The sequence below is a fragment of the Hemiscyllium ocellatum genome, chromosome 1, assembly GCF_020745735.1.
Source record: "Hemiscyllium ocellatum isolate sHemOce1 chromosome 1, sHemOce1.pat.X.cur, whole genome shotgun sequence".
Classification (NCBI taxonomy): Eukaryota; Metazoa; Chordata; class Chondrichthyes; order Orectolobiformes; family Hemiscylliidae; genus Hemiscyllium; species Hemiscyllium ocellatum.
Window position 1 is genome coordinate 83,122,524 of NC_083401.1, and position 26,156 is coordinate 83,148,679.

Here is a 26,156-nt window from a genome sequence, read left to right on the forward strand (position 1 = left end):
AGGTTGGAGCACTTGGCATCCTGTCACCATCAATACCAGCTGTAAAAATAGAACAAATATAAATAATTATCCTTTTATTTCTTTCCCTTTATATTTAGATGTTTTTAAACTATTTTTGTTTAAATTGTATGCTATCATTGAGGGCATAGGTGTAGAAAACTTCCTAAATCTTGTCTGATGAATCCTTAAGAAACAAAAATTGTCAGTGGCTTCTAATTTATTGAAATTCACATTTCTTCTAACAGTTTTTCTTGTTTCCACAGTAAAAGTCCAAAAGCAAGGCTGACTCCCTGATAACTGAATTTATGGCCATGAGTGTGAAGTACTCTGAAATGACATGATCTAGAGGAATACTTGATCTTTCCATTGTCTCTGGATTGCACAGAGATGGAAATAAAGTTAGGAATTGTGGAGACTGTCCTTAAATCCTCACAGGATGTGGATGTGGATGAGGACTGAATATTCCTGCCAGTTGATATACTGCTTATCCTAATTCAGAATGAATGATACCGATAAGGAATATAAGGAGAAACTAAATTATGCGGCAGAATAGACAACACAGAGAGCACTCATTTTAAACTGATCGCTAACAAAATTCAGAAGCAATATGACTTAAAGAATAGGGATTTGGAAGGGGAAAATATAGAGTCAAGGGGATATTGCGAGTGGAGAATCGAGCACAGGTAAAGGGGGGAGCTGGAGCGAGGAGGAGAAATGGTTAAAGGAGGAAAGGGATGGAGGGAAGTGGGGCAGGGATCAAGGGAAGGACAAAATGAAAAGAGGGTGAGTGAAAGAGAGGGAGGAGGGTGGAACGGGGGGAAAGGAGGGAGAGAGAGCATGAAGGATAGACCGGGTGGTGGGGAGAAAGGGTATGGGAGGCAGGCAGAGAGTGGGGAGTAGAGGAGGGAGAGAAGAGGGGAGGAGAGCAGAAGGTGTGTCTCAGTGTCGGCGCCCGGAAGCTGTTCGGGGAGCTTTTACGGATCATTTCCCGGAGCAGCTAGAGCTGATCCCGGGCCGGGGGAGAGCCGGGGCCGGGACTGGGACTGGGTCGCTGGCGGAGCCGCAGTATGTTCTGGCTGTGAGCGGGGAATCCTATGTTCCTGATGTGAAACAAAGTTTTACACAAATTCGAATGAGGAGACTAGAGCTCGGATCCAGGAGGTGAATGTTAATATTTAGCTTGAATCAAAAGATTTGAAACATTTTACTTCAAAGGCGCTAGATCAGTGTAAGTTGTGGGTTTATTTGATGTTGGTTCTTGCTGCACCTTTTAAACTTTCTGCAGCGCCCCCCCCCCCCCCCCACACTCACACACACAGACAGACACAGACACACACTCACACAGACCCTTGCTGCGGTCCATTCTGGCCTAATGTTTCCAGGCGATGTCTTCTCATGACCGTCACCCTCCCCAGAGCCGCTTTACCAATTTATTTCCATCTGTTTAAACCTGTGCTCCTCTGGAACATCTGTGTAGTGCCCCCACAAGAGACTGTGGGGCATACTCATGTTAAATGCATTATTTACAGCTGCAATCTGCTATCAGAGGACCTGAGAGAATCTCAAGCTAAAATGATGAGGCACGTACCACTTCAGCATTTAAAAGTTATCTGGATGGTTATACGAATAGGAAGGGTTTAGAGGGATATGGGCCAAACGCTGGGAAAGAGGACGAGATTTAATTAGGATATCTGATCGACATGGATGAGTTGGACCAAAAGATCTATTTCTGCACTGTATATCTCTATTTTATGTTAAGGCCAAATAGCACATTTACAGTTTGTTTTTTATTAATTTGTGAGACAGGATGTGGGCATTGCTGGCTGGCCAGGATTCATTACCCAATCTTAGTACCTTGAGAAGGTGGTGGTGAACTGCATTCTTGAACTGCTGCAACCTACTTGCTTTAGGTTAACACACAATGTCCCTGCAGAGGCAATTCGAAGATCTTATACCAGTGACAGTAAAGGAATGCGATATGTTTCCAAGTCAGGATGGTGAAGGGCTTGGAGGGGATCTTACAGGTGGCGGTGTTCCCATGTATTTGCTGCCCTGGTCCTTCTAGATTAAAGTGGCCATGGGTTTGAAAAGTACTCTGAGAAAAGCTTTGGTGAATTTCTGCAGTACATTTTGTAGTTGGTATACACTGTTGCTACTGTGTTGGTGGTGGAGTGAGTGGATGTGATAGGAGAAAGTGAGGACTGCAGATGCTGGAGATCAGAGCTGAAAATGTGTTGCTGGAAAAGCGCAGCAGGTCAGGCAGCATCCTAGGAGCAGGAGAGTCGACATTTTGGGCATGAGTCCTTCTTCAAGAATCCTGAAGAAGGGCTCATGCCTGAAACGTCGACTCTCCTGCTCCTTGGATGCTGCCTGACCTGCTGAGTGGATGTGATGCCAAACAAATGAGTTGCTTTGTCCTGGAGTGTTATTGGAGCTACACCTATTGCACTCCTGAGTTGTGCCTTGTAATGGTGGACAAGCTTTGGGGAGTCAGGAGGTGAGTTATCACTGTATGATTCCTAGCCTCTGACTTGCTTTTGTAGCCACGGTATTCATATGGGCTAGATTAGGTTCTGGTCAGTGATAACCCCAAGATGTTAGTAGTGGGAGTCCCAGTGATAGTAATGCTATCACTGTTAAGGAGCAATGGTCAGATGCTGTCTTGTTTATATGGTCATTGTCTGGCACTTGTGTGGTGCACATGTTACTTATAAGATAGTGAGGGCTGCAGATGCTGGAAAATCAGTGTCAATAAAGTGTGGAGCTTTAAAAAGCAGCATCAGAGGAACAGGGGAGTCGACGTTTTAGGTTGAGCCTTTCTCCAGGATTGGGGACCCAAGATTTCCATCAAGACATTACTAATCACTTCTTATCTCAAATCTAGCTATTGTCCAGATCTTACTGAAGAAGTACACTGATTAAACCTGAAGAGAGAAATAATAACCAGCATAAAAAGCATCAGAGCTGAGGGGCAGGTTATAGTATATGGTCTAAGTTAGGGTTTATTGTCGCATATACCAACATATCGTGAAAAGCTTTGTTTCTCAGCAGTACAGGCAGATCATAGTCAGTGAGAATATACAGGTCAAAAGACTTAGAAAAGGCAAACAAATTACATTGCACAGGGCCTGTGCTAGGTGAGATCAACGTTAGCAAGATCAGCATTATTTGAGGCTGGACAGTCCATTCATAAGTCTAATAACAGCGGGAAGAAGTTATTCCTGAACCTGCTGGTGTGTGCATTCAGGCTTCTGTATCTTCTGCCTGATAGAAGAGGTTGTAGGAGATCATTACTGGGGTGTGATGGGTTTTTGATGATGATGGAACCCTTTCCACAGCACCCGTGGCGTGTAAATGGAGTCCATGGATGGAAGATTGGCTTCTGTGATGGTCTGGGCTGTGCACACCACCTTCTGTGTGGACTGCAGATGCTGCAGAAGTCAGAATCAACAAAATATGGCGCTGGAAAAAGCACAACAGGTCAGGCAGCATCTGAGGAGAAGAAAGTTGATGTTTTCGGCATAACCTTTCATCAGGGCACTGTATGATGCTGTATGTTCAGTAAATAGCTGAAATACTGCTGTGGTCATTTCTTTAGTGTATGTAGACCTCTATCTAACATAGGACCAATTAGTAAGACATAACTTTGGATTTCCTGATATTACTTATTTGGGTTTTTGAAATGTATGCTTGCTGTATTTACGTAAGACCCCTATTTAATGGCTATCTTTCCATAATATTTCAGTGAGTAGGATTTCAGTTAAGCAGGTCAGGCAGCATCAGTGGTGAGAAAACCCACATAATATTTTGAGTCCAGTAACCCGTCTTCAGAACTGGTAAAAAAGATAAATACAGCTTTTTCCCAGATGCTATCATTTCTGAAGAATGGCAAAACATTTACTCTAGTTTCTCTCCACAGATACTGCCAGACCTGCTGAGTTTTCCAACAATTTCTGTTTTTGTTTCAGATTTCCAACATCTGCAGTGCTCTGTTTCATCTGAGGACTTTCATCAATTTTTTTTAAGCCATCTTACTAGAATGATAATGTTTATCATTTTTTATTTAAAACATTCATGCTTTTTTTAAACCTTGAAATGCTATCTATTTTTGGATTTTTTTTAAATACTCAGTGTTTGACAGACTGATGTGATTGTATTTAATTTCCCTTGTTTGTGATTGAACAATGCATTTTTGATAGATACATTTCAAGAAACTCTTTGTTCATTATATTATGTGCAATGTCTGTTCAGAAGAGGACCAGAGTCACCAAATGTCTGATGATTTTTTTTTCACTTTTCTAAGGAGTGCACTTTTAGTATGGTAATAATTAGATTCTAATTCATTTAAATCTGTGGACTCATAATTGCAATCCTTTTAAGAGTAGAAATAGTTTCTCCCTTTCACCTCTGCCCTGAGCCCTCATGATTCTGAATGCCTCTATTACATCTCCTATCAGCTGCCTTTCCTCCGAGGAAAATAGTCCTAACATCTCCAATCTGTTTTCCTGGATTGTGGGAAGAAACCGGACCACCCAGAGCAAATCCATGCAGACACGGGGAGAATGTGCAAACTCAAAGCAGACAGCTGTCCAAGGCTGGATTCAAACTCAGGCCCTTTTTAAATCTTTCCCCTCTCACCTTATACCTATGTCCTCTGTTTTGGACTCCCCTTCCCTCGGAAAAAGATCTCGGCTATTCATCTTATCCGTAGCCCTCATGATTTTATAAACCTTTATTCAGCTTCTACCTATAATTCAAACCCTCCAGTCCCAGCAATATCATGCTAGTGTTTTCTGTACCCTCTCAAGTTTAACGATGTCCTCCCTATGGAAGGGCGACCAGAATTGTACGCAGTATTTCAAATGTGGCCTCACCAATGTCCTGTACTGCCACAACATGACCTCTCAACTATATTCAATGCACTGTCTAATAAGGATAAACATACCAAGCACCTTCAGCACTCTGTTTACCTGCCACTCCACTTTCAAGACCGAGGGGTATGCACCTGTACCCCTTGGTCTCCTTATTCGGCAACACTCCCCAGGACCCTACTCTGGTTTGCTTTATCAAAATGCAACACCTCCCATTTATCCAAATTAAATTAAACCTGCCAATTCTTTGGTCTATTGGCCCAGTTGAAGAAGACCCCTTCATAATCTTAGATAGCCTTCTTCACTGTCGATAATACCACCAAGTTTGGTGTCAACTGCAAGCGTACTCACCATGCCTCCTAAATTCTCATCCAAATCGTTTATATAAATGACCAACAATAGCAGACTGTGGAATATCACTGGTCACAGGCCTCCAGTCTGGAAAACAACCCTTCACCACCGCCTTCTGTCTCCTACCTCCAAGCCAAACTTGTATGCAATTGGCTAGCTGTTCCTGGATCCCAGATTTATCTAACCTTGATAACCAGTCTACCATGCGGAACCTTGTTGACTGCTATGCTGAAGTCCATGTAGACAGCGCCTACTGCTCTGCCTTCATCAATCATCTTTGTCACCTCTTCAAAAGTGAAGTGTTGTAGGATTTTTTTTATGTTCACTTGGCCAGATATCCAGGATTTTTTTCCTATTCAAATGGTGGGGTATGTGAGTTGCTGACTGGTCAGCATTTATTGCTCATCCCTTATTGCTCTTAAGAAGGTGGTTATGAGCTGATGCTTTCAACTGCTACATTCCACCTGCTGCGAGCTGACTTACAAAGCCCTTAGGGAGTGAATGCCAGGATATTGATCCAGTGACAGTGAAGGAACATTGATATATTTCCAAGTCAGGATGGGGAGTGGCTTGGAGGGGAACTTCCAGGTGTTCTCATGTATTTGATGCTGTTGTCCTTCTGTTTAGGATTGCTGTTAACATGAGTTCCACTGTTACACAGAGCATGGTAAAACTATAAACAAAAACAACCAACAATTGGGTGAAGAAAAGAAAATTCTCATATTGTGACTGCTTTTTAATTGTTGGTAGTTGCTTCCAAAATCTCATCTCTAAGGGGATTGTATGTTAATGATATGTAAATGGCTCATTCAAAATTGCTTGAAGACCATACTTTGCCTGAAATTAGCAAAGCCTTTTAAGTTACTAATTACAGGGTAAGTATTTATTGAGCTGCCCAAAATAGTTTCTGCTCTCAATATGTTATAAGTGACGTCTTTGTAATTGACTCATGGTAATGGCAAATGGTTTATGCCATCTGTGTAAAGCTGCTGCCCTGCTAAGCATGGACAGTTTAAGTGGTAGGGGTTATAATGGATAGCAGTGATCATTAACCAGGAATGTGATATGTCCCACCATTGCATGGTTATTTTGGTTTGATTGACACTTCTCTATCCAGAAGCCTGCTAATTCTGCAGGCTGTTGATCCTTCTTTCAGTCACTTGTATTTTCATTTCCATATTCTGCTTGAAGAATTTGCAGGCTGGGCATCGCTTCCTATAGAGAATCATTGAACTACTCAGGAAAAGACTCCTAGAATGCAAATATTTTTATTTCACAAAACACTTAAATTTACAAAGTGGGGAGCAGTGGATATCTTGGGAAGTTTTGGCTGGTGTGCACAGGAAAGGGAAGAAAGTGATAGCAAAGAGGATCATGAGCATTTTGGACTTATTTATTTGACGGTGCAAAAGTCTCTCTCTGTAATATCATAATGATTGCTAATTGCAGAATTGCTTCTTTAATGATTGCTGTTATGTATATTTAATATCTGCTGTTCTCTGGAATTCTATTCTATGTGCTATTCAGATTCTAGACCAATTGCAATCTGTTTTGTCATTACCTTTTTGTCACTATTAGATAATTTTCTCTACTTGCATTTCTTGATCTGGGTATTGAGTCACATTCAAGAAAGTGATTGATAAAGTTGTGATATTAAAGGCATCAAGAGATGTGGAGAGAAAACAGGAATACAGCATTGTGATAGAGCATCTGCTATGATATATTGAATGGCAGAGCATGTTTGAAGAACTAAAAAGCGTATACATAGAGTCATGCAGCATGGAAACAGACTATTTGATCAGTTTGGCGAAAGTGAGGACTGCAGATGCTGGAGATTAGAGTGGTGCTGGAAAAGCACAGCAGGTCAGGCAGCATCCGAGGAGCAGGAAAATCGATAATTCGGGCTGGAGTCCTGCATCAGGAATGAGGCTGGAAGCCTTGGGGGTGGAAAGATAAATGGGAGGGGGTGGGACTGGGGAGCAGGTAGTTGAGAGTGCAATAAGTGGATGGAGGAAGGGGTAACCTTACACTTGCAAGGATGCCTACCTTGAAGAAGTTCTCCTCCTCTCTCTACAAGGTTCTCAGTGAGTCTCTCTCTCACTGCAACCCCCAGGTTGTCTCCTCTGCCCCTGAAGCTCTTCATTCCTCCTGTCAATCTTCCTTCCCACCTATCCGCTTCACCATCCTCACCATCCCCACCTCCATCCACCTTTTGCACTCTCAACTAGCTTCTCCCCAGCCCCAACCCCTCCCATTTATCTCTCCACTTCCCGAGGCTTCCTGATGAAGGGCTCCTGCCGGAAACATCGATTTTCCTGCTCCTCGGATGCTGCCTGACCTGCTAAATTTAGAGCGCCACTCTAAATTTGATCAATTTGTCTATGCTGACCAAGTTTTACAAACTAAACTAGTCCCATTTCCCTGCATTTAGCCCATATTGCTCTAATATTTGGGCGGCACGGTGGCACAGTGGTTAGCACTGCTGCCTCACAGCACCAGAGACCTGGGTTCAATTCCCGCCTCAGGCGACTGACTGTGTGGAGTTTGCACGTTCTCCCCGTGTCTGCGTGGATTTCCTCCGGGTGCTCCGGTTTCCTCCCACAGTCCAAAGATGTGCGGGTCAGGTGAATTGGCCATGCTAAATTGCCCGTAGTGTTAGGTAAGGGGTAAATGCATGGTGGGTTGCGCTTCGGCGGGTCGGTGCGGACTTGTTGGGCCGAAGGGCCTGTTTCCACACTGTAAGTAATCTAAAAAAAAACCTTTCCTAGTCATGTACCTGTCCAAATATGTTTTAAACATTATAACTGTATCTGCATCTATCACTTCCTTTGGCAGCTCATTCCACATACCTCTGTGTGGATCAAGTTGCCCCTCACTTTCCTTCTAAACTTGCTTCTCTCACCTTAAAATTATGCCTGTCCCAAGTTTCTACAATTCTGTTTGATCCAATCTGTGATCTTCCTGTTGCTTTACAAATTGTAGCATTTAAGTTGCTTATTACAATTATTCCAATGTTATTTTTTAAATGCATTCTTGGGATGTGGGCATTGTAGTCTGGGCTAGTATTTTTGCCAATCCTTAATTGTCCTGGAGAAGATGGTAGCAGGTTTGTGCACTTAACAAAAAAACTACTACTACAAAGGAATTGATTCTAATCACAGGCAAACAAACAAAACTATGGATTGTCAGCATGTGTCATGACTGGCTGAAACTGTAACTCCTTTTTAAACCCCTACACACACACACTAGAGACAGACATAGACAAGCAAACACACATTGATGCTGTTGTTGGTGAAATAAATGCTGGGGATACATAATCAGTATCACTAGTCCACTGGATCCGATGAGGTGTTCTTTTTGCTGCCCATGACCTCCTATTTTCTGAGCTCCATATTTCCAGATTCTTTCAATTCTTTAGGAAAGATACAGGTTGTTGGTACATTAATTGTGAACTTTTTGATCCATTGGTTAGAGGCAATAGCTTGCAGCAACTAGTGGAAGAGAATATGTAGTTGTCTTCCAGGCTTTAGTTACTTAAGAGAGAGAGAGAGAGAGAGAGAGACTCCTTGTCTATTGTCATAGAGTCATATCCCAACCCAATCTAGTCCCACTTGCCAGCACCCGACCCATATCACTCCAAACTATTCCTATTCATATACCCATCCAGGCGCCTTTTAAATGTTGCAATTGTACCAGCCTCCACCACTTCCTGTGGTAGCTCATTCCATACCCGTACCACCCTCTGCGTGAAACAGTTGCCCCTTAGGTCACTTTTATATCTTTCCCCTCTCACCCTAAACCTATCCCCTCTAGTTCTGGTCTTCCTCACCCCAGGGAAAATACTTTGTTTAATTGTCCTATCCGTGCCTCTCATGATTTTATAAACCTCTGATGCTCCAGGGAAAACAGCCCCAGCCTATTCAACCTCTCCCAATATCTCAAATTCTCCAACCCTGGCAATGTCCTTGTAAATCTTTTCTGAACCCTTTCAAGTTTCACAACATCCTTCCGAAAAGAAGGAGACCAGAATTGCACACAGTATTCCAAACCAATGTCCTGTACAGCCACATCATGTCCTCCCAACACCTGTACTCAATACTCTGTCCAATAAAGGAAAGCATACCAAACGCCTCCTTCACTATCCTACCTACCTGTGACTCTACTTTCAAAAAGCTATAAACCTGCACTCCAAGGTCTCTTTGTTCAGCAACACTCCCTAGGACCTTACCATTAAGTGTATAAGTCCTGCTAAGATTTGCTTTTCCAAAATGCAGCACCTCACATTTATCTAAATTAAACTCCATCTGCCACTTCTCAGTCCATTGGTGCATCTGATCAAGATCCTGTTGTAATCTGAGGTAACCTTCCTCGCTGTCCACTACACCACCAATTTTGCTGTCATCTGCAAAATTACTAACTATACCTCTTCTGTTCACATCCAAATTATTTATATAAATGACAAAAAGTAGAGGACCCAGCACCGATCCTTATGGCACTCCACTGGTCACAGGCCTCCAGTCTGAAAAGCAACCCTCCACCACCACCCTCTGTCTTCTACCTTTGAGCCAATTCTCTATCCAAATGGCTAGTTCTCCCTGTATTCTATGAGATCTAGTCTTGCTAACCAGTTTCCCATGGGGATCTTTGTCAAATGTCTTACTGAAGTCCATTTAGATCACGTCCACCACTCTGCCCTCATTCTTCCTTCGATACTGGGTCCAAAACTGCTCAAATCCGGTCCGACCAGAGCCTTATACACTCTCAGCAGAATATCCCTGCGTTTGTACAGAGGAACCTCGATTTATCTGAATGACACGGGCAGGGAGTATTTTGCTCAGATTATCCAATGCTGGATAATACAGTTTAGCCAACCTTTGGGACCTTGCGATCTTGATGCATAATCCAAAATTCAGATAATCAAATGCCAGATAATCTAGGTTCCTCTCTATTCTAGCCCTCTTGAGGTGAATGCTAACATTGCCTTTGCCTTCCTAACTACCAACTGAACTTGCATGTTAACCTTTAGAGAATTTTGAACTAGGATTCCCAAGTCCTTTTGTGCTTCAGATTTCCCAAGCCTTTCCTCATTTAGAAAATAGTGTATGCCTCTGTTGTTCCTACTAAAATGCATAACCTCACACTTTCCCACATTGTTTTCCATCTGTTATTTCTTTTTCCATTCTCCAAGCTTGTCCAAGGACTTCTGCAGTCTCCCCCATTTCCTCATCATCACTTCTCCTCCAACTTTGTGTTATCTGCAACGTAGCAACAATGCTTTTAGTTTCTTCATCCAGATTATTAAAGTGTAACATTAATAGCTGTGGTCCCAACACTGAATTCTGTAGAACTTTAGTTACCAGCTGTCATTCTGTAAAGCAACCCTTTATCCCTGCTCTCTGCCATCTGTCAGTCTTATATACATGCTACTACCTTGCCCCTAACACCATGGATGGGCATTTATCTCATTTAGCAGCATCCTGTGCAGCACTTTATCAATGGTCTCTGGAAATCCAAATAGATCATGTCCTCAAATTTGTGGTTGAATTCATTATAAATTTATTGGCTACTCCATTTGGGTATCTTGTGATAATTTTCATACAGGTAAATAAGGATTCAATGGGTATTCACATAATGGAAGGATTTCTACGATGCTGGAAATGCCGAAGATTTGTGCTGGATGCTCATAGTTTATCCCCTTCTCAATGGATGCAGTCTTCAACATTACAGGTAAAGTACAAATTTGATCGTTCTGTTACAATGTGTATGCTCCCTCAATCGTGAAATAAAGATTGGATTCAGCGATGCACTTTGTTCCTGTGACTTTTGTAGCCGGTTTAATATTTTAAACTTTATTAAATTCAACAACTGCATCGCTTATATGATTAAACTTGGAAAATTTGACTTCAGTAAAAATCCAACTGATCATTGTATGAACAGTTTAAGACATTTCAGAGCAAAATATAATGAAAGAAACACTTTGATAATCTGCAATATTTTATTTCCTCGTTTTTTTTCTGAAGCTGTCATCAAAACTGCATGAAATAATTGTTGACACAAAATTGTATTCATTAATATATATTCAGTAGATCATAAAATTAATACCTGTTTGTTGGTTAAAATATAGTTGCTATAGTTTGGTCTTCAAGGGTTTCCTTTTACCATTTAACTTAGATGAACCTATGGAAAACATATAGTACTTGCTAATTTAGAAATGTGCAAAATAAAGTGGATAAATCCCCAGGATCTGATCAGGTGTACCCGAGAACTCTGTGGGAAGCTAGAGAAGTGATTGCTGGGCCTCTTGCTGAGATATTTGTATCATCGATAGTCACAAGTGAGATGCCGGAAGACTGGAGGTTGGCAAACGTGGTGCCACTGTTTAAGAAGGGCGGTAAAGACAAGCCAGGGAACTATAGACCAGTGAGCCTGACCTTGGTGGTGGGGCAAGTTGTTGGAGGGAATCCTGAGGGACAGGATGTACATGTATTTGGAAAGGCAAGGACTGATTCGGGATAGTTGACATGGCTTTGTGAATGGGAAATCATGTCTCACAAACTTGATTGAGTTTTTTGAAGAAAGAGCAAAGAAGATTGATGAGGGCAGAGCAGTAGATGTGATCAATATGGACTTCAGTAAGGCATTCGACAAGGTTCCCCATGGGAGACTGGTTAGCAAAGTTAGATCTCATGGAATACAGGGAGAACTAGCCATTTGGATGCAGAACTGGCTCAAAGGTAGAAGACAGAGGGTGGTTGTGGAGGGTTGTTTTTCAGACTGGAGGTCTGTGACCAGTGGATTGCCACAAGGCTTGGTGCAGGGCCCTCTACTTTTTGTCATTTACATAAATGATTTGGATGCGAGCATAAGAGGTACTGTTAGTAAGTTTGCAGATGACACCAAAATTGGAGGTGTAGTGGACAGCGAAGAGGGTTACCTCAGATTACAACAGGATCTGGACCAGATGGGCCAATGGGCTGAGAAGTGGCAGATGGAGTTCAATTCAGGTAAATGTGAGGTGCTGCATTTTGGGAAAGCAAATCTTATACACTTAATGGTAAGGTCCTAGGGAGTGTTGCTGAACAAAAAGCCCTTGGAGTGCAGGTTCATAGCTCCTTGAAAGTGGAGTCGCAGGTAGATAGGATAATGAAGAAGGCGTTTGGTATGCTTTCTTGTATTGGTCAGAGTATTGAGTACAGGAGTTGGGAGGTCATGTTGCGCTGTGCAGGACATTGGTTAGACCGCTGTTGGAATATTGCGTGCAATTCTGGTCTCTTTCCTATCGGAAAGATGTTGTGAAACTTGAAAGGGTTCAGAAAAGGATGTTGCCAGGGTTGGAGGATCTGAGCTACAGGGACAGGCTGAACAGGCTGGGACTGTTTTCCCTGGAGCGTCGGAGGCTGAGGGGTGACCTTATAGAGGTTTACAAAATTATGAGGGGCATGAATAGGATAAATAGGCAAAGTCTTTTCCCTGGCGTCAGGGAGTCCAGAACTAGAGGGCATAGGTTTAGGATGAGAGGGGAAATATATAAAAGAGACCTCAGGGGCAACTTTTTCATGCAGAGGGTGGTATGTGTATGGAATAAGCTGCCAGAGGATGTGGTGGAGGCAACATTTAAGAGGCATTTGGATGGGTATATGAATAGGAAGGGTTTGGAGGGATATGCCCCAGGCGCTGGCAGGTGGGACTAGATTGGGTTGGGATATCTGGTCGGCATGGACGGGTTGGACCAAAAGGTCTGTTTCCATGCTGTCCATCTCTATGCCTCTATAACCATTTCCTGTAGACTCTGAAGAAGAGTTAAGCCATTTTATGATCCTAAAAGTTTTGCAACAGTAAATGCCAGTATCATTGGAGATGGCTGTATGTGGCAAAAAAAGTGTATTTGGCTCTGATGATGCAGGTGCTGGATGGACACCAATACCTGATATAGAATGGTGAAAGCAATATGGTTGCAAATTTTGATCATCAATTAGATTTTGAGTTGGCGATGCTGTATGCTTGTGCATTCCTCAAGGTCACCTGGAATCAGTAGATTTGATTATCATTGTGATAGCTTAGGCTGCTTTCTGTATAGGCCTACTGAGTCCTTGCACTGATTAATTCTCTCTTCCTCCTTCTGGTAAAGCCTGACATGCTAACCGTCATCTTCCCACAACAGCTAGGAATAAGGAGGATTCTTTTTCCCCTTGGAGGGTCTTTGGAAATGGAGACATCAAATGTATTTAAAGTAAAAACAAGGAATGCAGGAGGTTATTGGGGGTAAGTGGGAATGTAGAGTTGAGGCCCAAACCAGATTGACTATGATCTTGTTTAATGGTGGAATTGACTTGAGGGGCCAGATGGCCGAATCCTCTTAACCTGTAGGCTATATGTAAAATAAGACTTTCAGACCAAATATCTCTTCTACCACATGCCCACCCACTCAACAAACAGAGCTTTTTCCTCTTCCCTGATAAATTGTCTGTCTGTCTGTCTCTAGTTATGAAGCTACACCACCTATCTTTGGATATTTCACACCCCAGAGAAAGCCTTTTCCATGTTTGACAATTTCCCCAAAGGATTGGAGGGGGGAAAGGGGGTTTCTAAACTCCCCTGGGTTCCTAAAAAGATGAATTAAAGTATTTAAGAGCTTTTTAATATCCTGACCCTGTAAAGGTTTGGTCTCTTCCCACGGCCAGGTGGCTTTCAGCTACTGTCTGCCTCAAACCAGCTGCAGGCAGGTGAGGGCCATGTTGGGCAAGTACCATCACACAGCAAAAGTTGAAAAAGACAAGTGTTCCCGCTTCTCTGAGATTAAAGGCTTTGAAGTTAGTCCATGACAGATCACAGGAGGATTCTTTATTGAGGGTTTTGCTAGTTTGGAGACTCATCACCTTCCTCGCAACATGTGGCCATAAGAGGTGTTTGGACTTCACCTGAGCACCAGAAAGGTTATATCTGAAAATGGGTGGCTGCACCCTCAACAGCCCAGGTCAATGGAGTTATGAAACAGCAGCCTGCAAGGAAGTGTGCAGCGCTGGGCTTCAAGGCAGATGACATGAAAAGAGAAGGAAATACTGCCATGAGCACCGGTTAGGTTGCCTGGACATGTTTGAGAACCAGTGCCAAAATGAGATTGTGACTCTTTAGGCTGATAGTCACTGATGACTGTGCACTCATCAGTGTAGCTCTGCAGCCTCAGAGACAGTTGCACACTGGTGACAGATGCTCTGTACTGATGTTGGACAACATGAGCTGGGTGGCACAGTGGCTCAGTGGTTAGCACTGCTGCTTCATAGTATCAGGGACCTAGGTTCAATTCCAGTCTTGGGCAATTGTCTGTGTGGAGTTGGCACATTCTCCTCAGTGTGTATGGGTGTCCTCTAGGTGCTCCGGTTTCTTTCCACAGTCCAAAGATGTGCAGGTTAGGTGGATTAATTGCCCATAGTGTCCAGGGATGTTTAGGTTAGGTAGGTTAGCCATGGGAAAGGCATTATTGTAGGGATAGGGTGGGATGTGCTTTGGAGGATTGGTGTGGAGTTGATGGGCCAAATGGCCTGCTTCCACACTAGAGATTCTATAATTTTATGAACACATCAAGCTCACAAGTTGAAGGGGTATTGGTGTCAGTGCATATATCTATTATATATATCTACCTTGCTCAAGTCTAAGGGTCTTAGCCACTGTGATCAGATGTTCTGCCAGAGAGGTACAGGCCTTGAGGATGGTGAGATCCTGGAAGGGAACAGCTCACCAGGAGAAGAGCAGAAAGTGAAAGAATGGGAGGAATTGGAGCGGAGTAAGATGGGTCTGAACAGAAAGATCTCCCTACTCTATAATGGGCAAGCTCCGTTTGGCAATTCTTTGGGAGGAAGACCTCTTCCCCTCCCACACAGTTACCAGGCCTTCAGCTTCTCTCTGATAACATACCTCTCTGTCACACTTTGGCACAAACTCTCTCCCTCAGGACAATTTGCTGGCTCTCTCTGGGCTGTCTTTGGTGTCTGAAATCTGTCTCCTAATCAAACAGGAAACCCATCTCTAGATCAGGAAAATCCAAGCTTCACTCTGTTTCCCACTAGAGACAGGGATCTGACAAAAAAACAGTCTTGTCTCCTGTTTCCATGACAAAATCTAGCTCTGACTAGTTCTTCTAAGCTACAATGGAGTACGTTTGTTCTCTTTTATATAAAGTGCGTTGAGGAAGTTATTTCTTTAACAAATCCTGTTGTCCTTGATTTTAGAATGCTGCTGAGGAATCTGCTGGGCAAAACAGCTGCATGGTTTGGCATCTGAATGTAGAGGCTCTTCCCTCCTGGATAACAAAAGAAATAGAGAAGGTAAAGATTACTGAATTTAAAAACAGGAAATGCTGCAAGTCCATAACCTATGACCCCTTGGAGGAGTGGTTGCAGTTTTCATTGCCAGCTTACATCTAATGTAGGTCCAGGGTTTTTCTTCTTAAGTTATTGAATTATTTATTATTAAAAATTTGGATCCAGAATTAAATCAAGAAACGTTATAATTAGGCTAGTAATACAGAAAATGATTTTGATTTATATGCTGCTTTCTCCCAACTATGGCATAAACTTATTGTCCATCTTCTTACACCAGTCTTTCCGAAATAAAACTGTTGTAATGTCATTTACAGGATTCAGGTAGTCTTGACTAACATTTGTACTCAAATATAAGACCTAAGTTTTAACCTGCCTTGCAACCACACTGAGGTTGTGCTATACTTGGATCTCTGTGAAGCAAGATTTGGAATTCTCATCATTTCTCATTTAACACCATCGATAGGATAGGTTCACTGGCTGATCAAGGTTTAGAAAATGTTCAGGAAATCGGTTTGGGGGCTTCCTGTGTAAATTAATACGGCAAGAGTGGCAACCTGTGAACTGTTGTCTCCATATCAGGAATTAAAACTCTAGACACAGAGGTTGTGCTTATGATAAGAGCGAATGATACTCTTAGACAACACACACAATAGGAAGACTGCATGAAACTTTTACAACTACTGGTCATTTTCCCTTCCTTTTTTTGTAAATATATTTATTAGCAAAATGATTTTAACTTTACAAACATATAAAATTATTGAAAAATATAATCAATAACAAATATCAATATAATAAAAATTTAAAAAAACACAAGTTACAATATAACTACTAACCTACCCTATAATACAAAACAAACTCTAACACTGAGAAAGCAACACCAAAAAAAAGCTAAAGAAACCAAAAAAAAAACCACACACAATACAGAACAGCTATACTCGGCGCAAAGCTCCCAAACAAAGGAACGGGAGCATTGTATACATACCCAGATTAACTCGGGAGACTCCCTCCAGGGCCCAGGGCTTGACAAATCTAATCATCCTGGTTAAACGAACTCCATAGTTAAGATAACTGACAAATCTATATCCAAATAACTCAAGTAGGGCTGCCATGTTTTATAAAAATGGTCTGTTGTGTGGTGCACCATGTTTGTAAAAAAAAAAGTCCAAGGGAATGTGCTCCATAATTAATTTCTGCCATCTCAGCAAACTCGGCGGGTTCTCAGACACCCAATTCATCAGAATATTCTTCCGTGCACAGTATGCAAGAATATTAAACAGTTACTTCTCATGCCCATCTAAAGGTGGTAAATTCAGTAGACCTAAGAGGAGAGATATCAGTCAACTTTGACATCACTCTCCCGATCTCTCCCGCCACAGCACGCCAATAAACATGGAGCCTGTGGCATGTCCAGAAGCAATGGGTAAGAGTACCTACACTTATTTTACATTTGGGGGACACTGAAGATGCCCCTTTTTTAAACTTCGTCAGACTGTCTGATGCCAGATGAGCCCTGTGCAGAACTTTTAATTGTGTAGCGCATGTCCAATTACAGATTGAGATCTTTTGAGTATTCTCCCATATGTTCTCCCATGTTTCAGAAGAGATGTCCACTCCCAGCTCTTGCTCCCAGACCTCACATAACCGGTTAGTATCCTGCCAGGCCCTGCCACCCGGCAGGTGATAGAGGGCATTAACCGAAAGGGTGCTTGCGGAACGTAGCAACAACCTCTCTGTGTCGGGCTTATAGGGCTTAGTGAGAAGTGTAGTCTTCTTCTGGAAGAAATCCCTAACCTGATTAAAAAACAGGAAAGATCTCTGTTGGGCAACCCGTATTTGAGGCTCAGTTGCTCAAAGACATCATAACCTCCTCCTCAAACAAGTCTCCCAAACCAGAAACTCCGCTCGCTGCCCATACTTAGAACCCTGAGTCCATCATCCCTGATCAGAACCCTGGCATGCCAACTATAGGCGTTAGTGGCGAAGTCTTGGAAAAACAACACTCACTCTGATTCATTGCCCTCCAAGCCTTGACTGTACTAATGACAATGGGGTTGTGGCAGTGGTCCATAACTGTCCTCACCTTATCCATGAACAACAGGTTAACAAGAGGGCACTTTGCCTGGGAGGCCTCGATATCCAGCCGCATTGAGTTTGGATTGTTACCTGCCCAATCACAGACAAAGGAGAGCAGGGAACTCGACTGATACCTCCTGATGTCTGGGAAATCAACTCCTCTCCCTCCTTGAGGCAACTTCAATTTGGTAAGTTTGATGAGGGGCCACCCACGCTGCCAGACAAAGGAACCAAACCACCCCATAAGTTTCCGCAGCGTTGACCTTGGAAACATTATAGGGAGCATACGCATGGGATAAAGCAAACGAGGAAGAACATTCATCTTAATGAGAGATATTCGGCCCAGCCATAAAATTGGAAGAGCCTTCCATCTCTGAGATCTCGCCTAATATTGTCGAGCAAGTGAGCAAAGTAGTCCAAAATAACAGATCAAACTTGGGGCTAATAAAAATGCCTAGATATTGGAACCCTGCCCGTGACCACTTAAAAGGGAACTTAGGGCCACCTTCAACTTCTGACACATCTTTAAGATTCCCCAAAGGCATAGCTTCCAATTTTGCAAAGTTAATCTTATATCCTGAAATAGCCCCAAATGAATTGATACATTGTATGAATTGGGGTACAGAGGTCATCGGGTTTGATAAAAACAGAAGGACATCATCCGCATACAGTGTAATCTTGGGTGCCCTCGATCCCACTTCCAGAGCGGTTATGTGGACGTTCTGACAAATGGCCTCTGCCAGCGGCACTCACTAACGTAAACAACAACGGTGAGAGGGGGCACCCTTGCCGGCTACCTCTACCAATTGTAATATTCCCAGACTTCACTCCGTTGGTGATGACAGTGGCCAGAGGGTGGTGATATAAAACCTCCACCCACCTAGCAAAGACTCCACCCAACCCAAACTGTTCTAAGATATAAAAAATATATGGCCATTCCACCTGGTCAAATGCTTTTTCTGCATCTAAGGAAATCACCAACCCCTGAATCGATCATTGCTGACAAACTTAGACCACATTCAGCAACCTTCTAATATTATTCGAGGGCCTACGGCCCCTTAAAAGCCTGTCTGGTCCTCTTTAATAATATGGGGCAACACCCTTTCCAATCTCAGTGCCAGGATCTTGGACAGAATCTTGAAATCTGAATTTAAGAGAGCGATGGGCCTTTATGAGGCACAATCCTCAGGAACCTTCCCCTTCTTAAGAATTAAGGAAATATTAGCTTCTCTCAAAGATGATGGTAGGCATTCATGCATATAGAAGTGATTGTACATCTCCAACATCGACCCTGACAGAATCCCTATAAACTCCTTATAAAATTCACCCAGGAGACCATCGGGGCCAGGTGCTTTCCCACTCTGAAGTTGCCTCGCTGACTCCTGTATTTCCTGAACTGTCAAGGGGGCATTAAGGAGAGAGGCCTGTTCCAAGGTTACCCCTGGGAGGTCCAAGTTCTTAAAAAAGGTCTCCATTTTAGCCCACCTGTCTTTGCAACCTTCAGATTAATTCAATTCAGAGTAGAAGCTCTGTAAAGCCTCATTAATCTTTTTAGCATCGAATGTAAGGACCTGTCTCTGATTGCAGTAATGGATTGGGCAGCATGCTTTTTCCTAGTCAAGTATGCTAAATACTTCCCTGGCCTATCCCCGTATTCAAACAGCTTTTGTCGAGCAAAAGCAAGTTCTTTCTTTGCGTTTTGAGTCAGTATTGAATTCAAGGCAGCCTGGAGGGCCGTGATCCGCTGTAGCTTAGTCACTGAAGGCTGTGTAAAATGTGCTGCCTCGGCAGCTTTCAACTGCGTCTCAAGTAGACACTGCAGTTCCTCCTTCTGTCGTTTCCACCTAGTTGAATAGGAAATAGCCAAACCCCTAGCAAAGGCCTTAGCAGTCTCCCATAGCATAGACGGACTACTAGCCATGCCTCAGTTGATAGGCAAGAATTCCTGAAACTCTTTCAAAAAGTATTCCACAAATTTGGAATCCTTAAGGAGAAAAGGGTCCAAATGCAGTGCCTCACACCGAGCCCTTCAGTCTTGGTCTTAACATCCAAATATACTGCCGCGTGATCAGAGATAGCTATGTTCCCAATTTTACAACCCATAATCGAATCCAGAAGGGTCGAGGGAGTCAAAAGGAAGTCAGTCCTCGTGGGACATTTATGTGGGTTTGAAAAAAAGGTGAAGTCCCTGCCGGTCGGGTGAAGACATCGCCAAATATCCACCAGCCCCAACTCCTCACATAAGTCAACCACCTGCTTGGCCTGTGAAGAAATAGTTGGGGCCCACAAGGCATCCTGTCCACTGTCAGATCCAAAAGACAATTAAACCCCGCCCCCCATAATAATGTGCCGTGTTCCAGAGGCACTCAACTTAGAGAAAGCACTCATCAAAAATTTGAGGGGATGCGCTGGAGGACAGTAGATCTTTTAACTTGCCATATTCCTCCCCCATGTATCAGGGCTTTAAGTATCACAAACTGTCCTTGCTCATCTTTCACCTGCTCTAATAATGTGAATGGAAGATTTCTCTGGAAGTACTGCCACTCCCCCACCTTTAGTAGTAAAGGATGAAAAGAATACCCAGTCATAATCCCCCTGTTGTAATTTCAGGTGTTCCCCCTCATCAAGATGGGTTTCCTGCAACAAAGCGATATTAACCCTTTCCCTCTTAAGGCTAGAAAACACTTTTTTCCTTCTAACAGGCGAATGACTTCCATTAATGTTCCAGTTGCACCATTTAGTAAAACACTTAACCATATCCCTTTAAGACACCCTTGAACCCCTGGGAGGGAGAACCCTGCATACAAAGCACAGAGCATAAGTAAATAAAGACTCATAGAGTCGAAGAACTATATGTACAAAAACTACTCTATAATAACCAAAAACAACTATTACTATCAAAGAACTACAAAGAAAACCAACTATAAAACCTTGAATGGAAGACTCTTTCCCCCCTGCCCATAGGAGGCACTCACCCTACCCATCCCCTTTTTCACAGCTCCTTCAAATCTGGACTGTGCCCCAGCCTTAGGCCAGAAAAAAATAACAAGCAGATGATCCTTAAATTAACAGAAAAAACACAAAGTCAGGATGAGCACTCCACCCATCCCTGGCTTCATGTTACCCGTACTTGTGACTAAAAGAGAAACAGAACAAACTAAAATAAAGGGGGAGAGACAACAAAGAACATCCACAAAATTTCCCATTAGAAAATCCAGTTATTAAAAAAAAGGAACAACTTATTCCAAGGTCTTTTCCACCTTTCCAAAAGGGAAATTATTAGGGAGAAAGAAAGGAATAAAAAAGGAAGGAAAAACATGGGGAAAGATAGAAATGAGAACAAACATTAACCATATTCTTCAGGCCAATCCATCTATTTTAAAGTGTCTACAAAGTTTTTAGCTTTATCCACTGAGTCAAATGTATAAATTGAGTCCTTGTGGCTAAAGTGAAGCACTGCAGGGTATCTCATGGAGTACTGGATGTCCAGGTTCCTCAGCCTCTTTTTAACTTCATTGAAGGACTTCCTCTTTCAAATTACAGCTGCAGAGAAATTCTGGAAAACATGATTTTTGACCCCTTGTACAGCGGTGCCTGTGGATCATTTCCTAGGGATCTGGAAGCTTCTATGACTTTTTGCTTGTCTTTTTTTGAGGGGAAGTGCACTAGAACCGAGCGGGGGTGCTGCACTGGGTCTGACCTGTGCACTGTAACCCGATAAGCCCTTTCAATCTGCAACTTGCTGGACTCTGTGTGAAGGCCCAAAAACTTCGGCAGCCAGCTTTCAAAGAAGCTGACTGGCTGCTCACCTTCCTCACCTTCAGAGAGCCGGACAATTCGGAGATTTATCCTCCAACCTCGATTTTTGAGGTCGTCGATATGGTTTCGCAAGGCCTGCACCTCTCGCTTCAGAACCTGGATCCGATTGTTTGAGGAGTCCATCGCAGCTTCCGAGGCCTTAGTTTGACCCTCCACCTCCTCCAGCCATTCACCGAGGCCTGGATCACCTGCTTGTGCTTCTGCAGCACGGATGCGATGGGTTGAACCTGGGCACGAATCTCCCCATGGAACTCCTCAATCGCAGCCGCAACTTTCAAGGTAAGTCTCTCCATCACCGCAGCCAATTCCTGTGAGTTTGTCAGGTCCCTGGGGGGTTCAGGAGAGGCTGCTGTTGCTGCAGTCTCTGGTGTGGTAGGTGCTGCAGGGGAGCTGCTGTTTGCTCGCTCTTTTTCCTTTTGACATCCTTCCCACTCCCAAATATTAGCAAAGGTGTGTTCTGTAAGATTTTAAACTAATAATTCCACCATATACGTTGGTCAGGGATGGCAAAAAAACACCAGTATGTCTTGGCTGTTAGACAGAGCTGTCCACAGCAGTTCTACAGAATCGCCACCATCTTGCTGAGTCCATTTTCCCTTCCTTTAATAGTCTCACTTTTTAATCTTACAGCTAAAAGGCTACATCTTCTCTCATCCTTCACCTTTTCTATGACTTTACACTAAATTACATCTGCTTGGCATTCCTTGTAAGATATAATAAGAAATGTACACAAAACAGAGTCATAGAGGCATACAGTATGGAAACATACCCTTGTCAAACAGCTATAAGGCTATACAAGATATAAAAATGATGGTGTGATATGATAATAGTGCAGCCTTTCAAACCAAAACACAACAACAGATCATTGATATCCTGTGAAATCTCAAAACATTTAATTTTAAATACCAAGAGCACAACGTGGTCTTGTGAACATGGAGCTCGTTTCTATCGTCCCAATTGAACCCAGTACCCTGCTGCTAATGCAAAATGTATAGTAAAACTAGGTGTGCTCTTTATAACCATTTTATTCTCAGTATCTCTTCCTATGATGCTAAGTGTATTTCTGCATGTCAGTCATAGTGAGTGTCAACAGACCAAAGTGCTACTACTTCCTAACCAATAGATCTGTTGTCTAACTTGGAAAGGGCTGGGAAAAATACTTTTGAAAATACTGTTTAACAGCAGTGTTTAGTTAATTATCATTGATTTGGTAACCCTCTTGATATTGAATAATGAAAACCAAAAGCACAATGTGGAATACTGGCTGAGCATTTTAGAAATGGTAAATTTATATCTCAACATGGCAATTTGTGAAGCTGAATTTAGCCAGACTGATTGACTTGCCTGCTACCATGCTTACCAATCAGTCTACATCTAACTCCAATCCCAATCTACAAGGTTGACTATTAGTCCCCAAGAGCAATGAGCATATGCAGTATAAATTGGACAACATCTTTTTGAGAGAATCCTTGAGTGGAGATGATCCACTGTATAATAGTGCTTTTATACAGTCTATAGGGACAGAATTAAATATTCACTCCATATTTTCCAGTCTCAGTTAATGGTACAAATGTAATGCAAATGTAATATTTTTCACAAGAAAGTTGGGGGAAAAGGATGAGAGGCTATTTCAAACTTAGTGGGTCGGTCACTTATGGAATGATTAACAAACAAGCTGACCAAGCTTTTCAACTAAGCAATGGTCAGGAAATGTGAGATAGTGGGGAAAAATCCTGCAAAAATGAAATAGAAGCAAATAGGTAAACAATGCCAGTAGAAAGGATTTTGCATGTTTAGTGATTTTCAATGTCTAAATATAAAAATAAATTGTAATTTGTAACAACGAAAGTGGACTAGAAGAAGACATTGATGTATCAGCAGGATGCAGCCAAAGTGATTAAGTTGCACATTTTATAAAGTATATAGCAAGTACCAATTTTACTATTTTTGTACTGCCTTTTGTTGCTGTGCTTATTTTGATAATTGAAGAGGGACTGTTAACCTGTGTTTCAGTTTTGTCTTTTAACAATAAAAGTTCTTTCATTCCACACAGTACTAATTTCAGAAGCAGTTAAAATGCATTGTTCTTAACAACTGAAGTTTTGCTATGTTATATTCAGGAAATGAAGATGTTTCATACATTTGCCTTTTATTGGTCAGTGCATTGAGTATAGGAGCTGGGATATCGTGTTGCGGCTCTACAGAATATTGGTTAGTCACTTTTGGAATACTGCATTCAATTCTGGTCCCCCTGCAATAGGAAGGATGTTGTGGAACTTGAAAGGGTGCAGGAAAGACTTAAAGGATTATGCTAGGGTTGGACGGTTTGACCTATTAGGAGAGGCTGAATAGGCTGGGGGCTGTTTCCCTGTAGCGTCGGAGGATGAGGAGTGACCTTGTAGAGGTTTATAAAATCATGAGGAGCATGGGTAGGATGAATAGACAAAATCTTTTCTCCAGGATAGAGGAGTCCAAAACCAGAGGGCAGCATATTAAAGGGACCTAAGGGGCATCTTTATTACACACAGGGTGGTACATGTATAGAGCAAGCTGCCAGAGGTAGTGGTGAAGGCTGGTACAATTACAACATTTAAAAGACATCTGGATGGCTACATGAAGAGGAATATAGGCCAAATGTTGGCAAATGGAACTAGATTAACTTAGGATATTTGGTCAGCACGGTGTGTTTCTGTGCTGTACAACTTGGACTCTTAATGCTAAATCATTAATGTAAGGATTTGATTTTATTAAAAAATTCTAAGCTGCTGTTTTTGAAGTTTTGATCGTGTCAGCTTAAATTATTTTACCTTCAATATAACTTCATTCCTTGTAAGGAATCTTCCTTCTACCAACATTTGTCATCCCCTTTGCACCTATGTGCGATAGGGTTAGTCACCATACGTAGGAAAACTGAGTGCAAATGTCTTTTAAATAATTAGATAGGAAGGACAGCAACGCTAAATGGGTAGGCTAAATGCTATTGTGTTATACAAAATGGACTTAGTAACCCAATTCTTCATCAGAGGCTCACAATTCCTTGCTGCATGTCTGTGTGTTTACAGAAAGTGTCTAGTTGACATAGGTGGGTTACAGCTCTGGAGTCAACAATATAACCATTGAAAAGTTATTGCACAGAAGGAGGCCATTCAGTCCATTGTGTCTATGCCAGTTGAATAAAAAGCCGGCTAGTCTATGCCACCTTTTGCCTCAAGTACCAAACTGGGCAGCAGATTCCAGACACCCACCATCCTCTGGCTGGAAAGGTTTTTTTCTCATGTCCCCTCTACCAATCACTTTAAATCTGTATTCTCAGATAATCGATGTCTCTGTTATTCTATCCAAGCCCCTTATTTATTTGCATGCTTTAATTACATCACCATCTCAGCCTGCTCCAATCTTTCCTCACACCTGCAATTTTAGGGCCATGGCAATATTGTAAATCTCTTCTCGTGCGTTTACTGCAATTATGTCTTTCCTCTAACGTGGTGACCAGAACTGTACATAAAACTCCAGCTGTGACCTACCTTACCAGCATCTTATTTAATTCCAGCATTACTTCCCTGCTCTTGTACTTAGTTCCTTATTTCATAGTTCCAGTGACAGAAAACATCCAGTTACTTTCTTCAACTTGTTAGCCTATCCTGCCACCTTCAGGGACCTGGAGACATACACGCCAAGGTCTTTCATTTCATCTACTCCTCTCAGTACCCTCCCATTTATTATGTAATTTCTGTTTTGTTTGCCCGGCCCAAATGCATAGCTTTGCAATCTTTGGGTTGTATTCCACTTGCCACCCACTCAATCAAACATTGATGTCTTCCAACAGTCAACATTTATTGCCTTCACTGTCAAGTACCTGTCCCAATCTTTATGTCATCTCCAAATTTCCCAACTATGCCTCTCATGTTTAAGTCTAAATCATTACTATATATCACTAACAGCAAAGGACCCAATACTGAGCCTGGTAGAACATCAATGTTAGTCAACGTGGATGGGTTCCAGGTGTTGAGGAGTTAATTTTCCACATATTGGTGATAACTGATAAAGTTAAAGATTATGACTTTTGGATCAGAAGCAGTGAATTGTGCATGATTGTGAAAGACTTTCATTTTGGGTTTGTTAAGATCCAAACAAATAGATATTACGAGACAAGTCAGAAATCTGACTTGATGGATTTTTAGTTTGTTTAGTTAGTTGAATTGGTGTTTAATTACTGTGTTTATTCATTTAGGCTGTAGGTTTTCTTTTATGGAAGAAAAATTTGTAACACAAAGAAAAAGAAAAGTGAAGCAAACCAAAGCTATCTAAATATGTAATTTAGATAGAATGATCTTTCTCACACAGCAAAACAATGTTTCAGCTTGTTTCCCAATAGTCTCAAGTCCAGAGAAAGTATTCTCCCTGTCCTAACTCTTTTGTGATCTACTTAATTACTCCTTCCAGATTCTAAACCATAAACTTTGTTTGAGACTTTCTAAATCTGCTCGTATGAATGGCTGTCAAATTTGACACCATAACCTTTCTTGGTCCTGTAGATTTCTAACCAGACTTGCACGATTTGAAAGTTTCACAAACTATCCTTTTGCTGAAGCAACATATTCCCTGAACTGTCCTGAATCTTTACTGTAGGAAGGAAACAATACTGACTTCTTAGTTCAACAGAGTTTTCTGAACAGAATTGAAAAACTTGCTTCTGATCTGAATAAAAAGACCTTGCTCACCC

General features: G+C 42.2%; 1 protein-coding gene across 2 annotated transcripts in view; it reads left to right on the forward strand.

Annotated features, from left to right (window-relative positions):
• Window positions 1-1,006: 1,006 nt before the first annotated feature.
• Window positions 1,007-26,156, forward strand: part of LOC132819047 (E3 ubiquitin-protein ligase RNF180-like) — a 139,121-nt gene continuing 113,971 nt past the window's right edge. Inside the window, exons 1-3 of one of the 2 annotated variants that reach the window (XM_060830340.1) lie at window positions 1,007-1,228; window positions 10,824-10,949; window positions 15,449-15,544. In XM_060830340.1, coding sequence (XP_060686323.1) covers window positions 10,839-10,949; window positions 15,449-15,544 — 207 coding nt within the window. In that variant the 5' untranslated portion in view covers window positions 1,007-1,228; window positions 10,824-10,838. The remainder of the gene's footprint in view (window positions 1,229-10,823; window positions 10,950-15,448; window positions 15,545-26,156) is intronic. The other variant, XM_060830351.1, reaches the window with a different exon arrangement.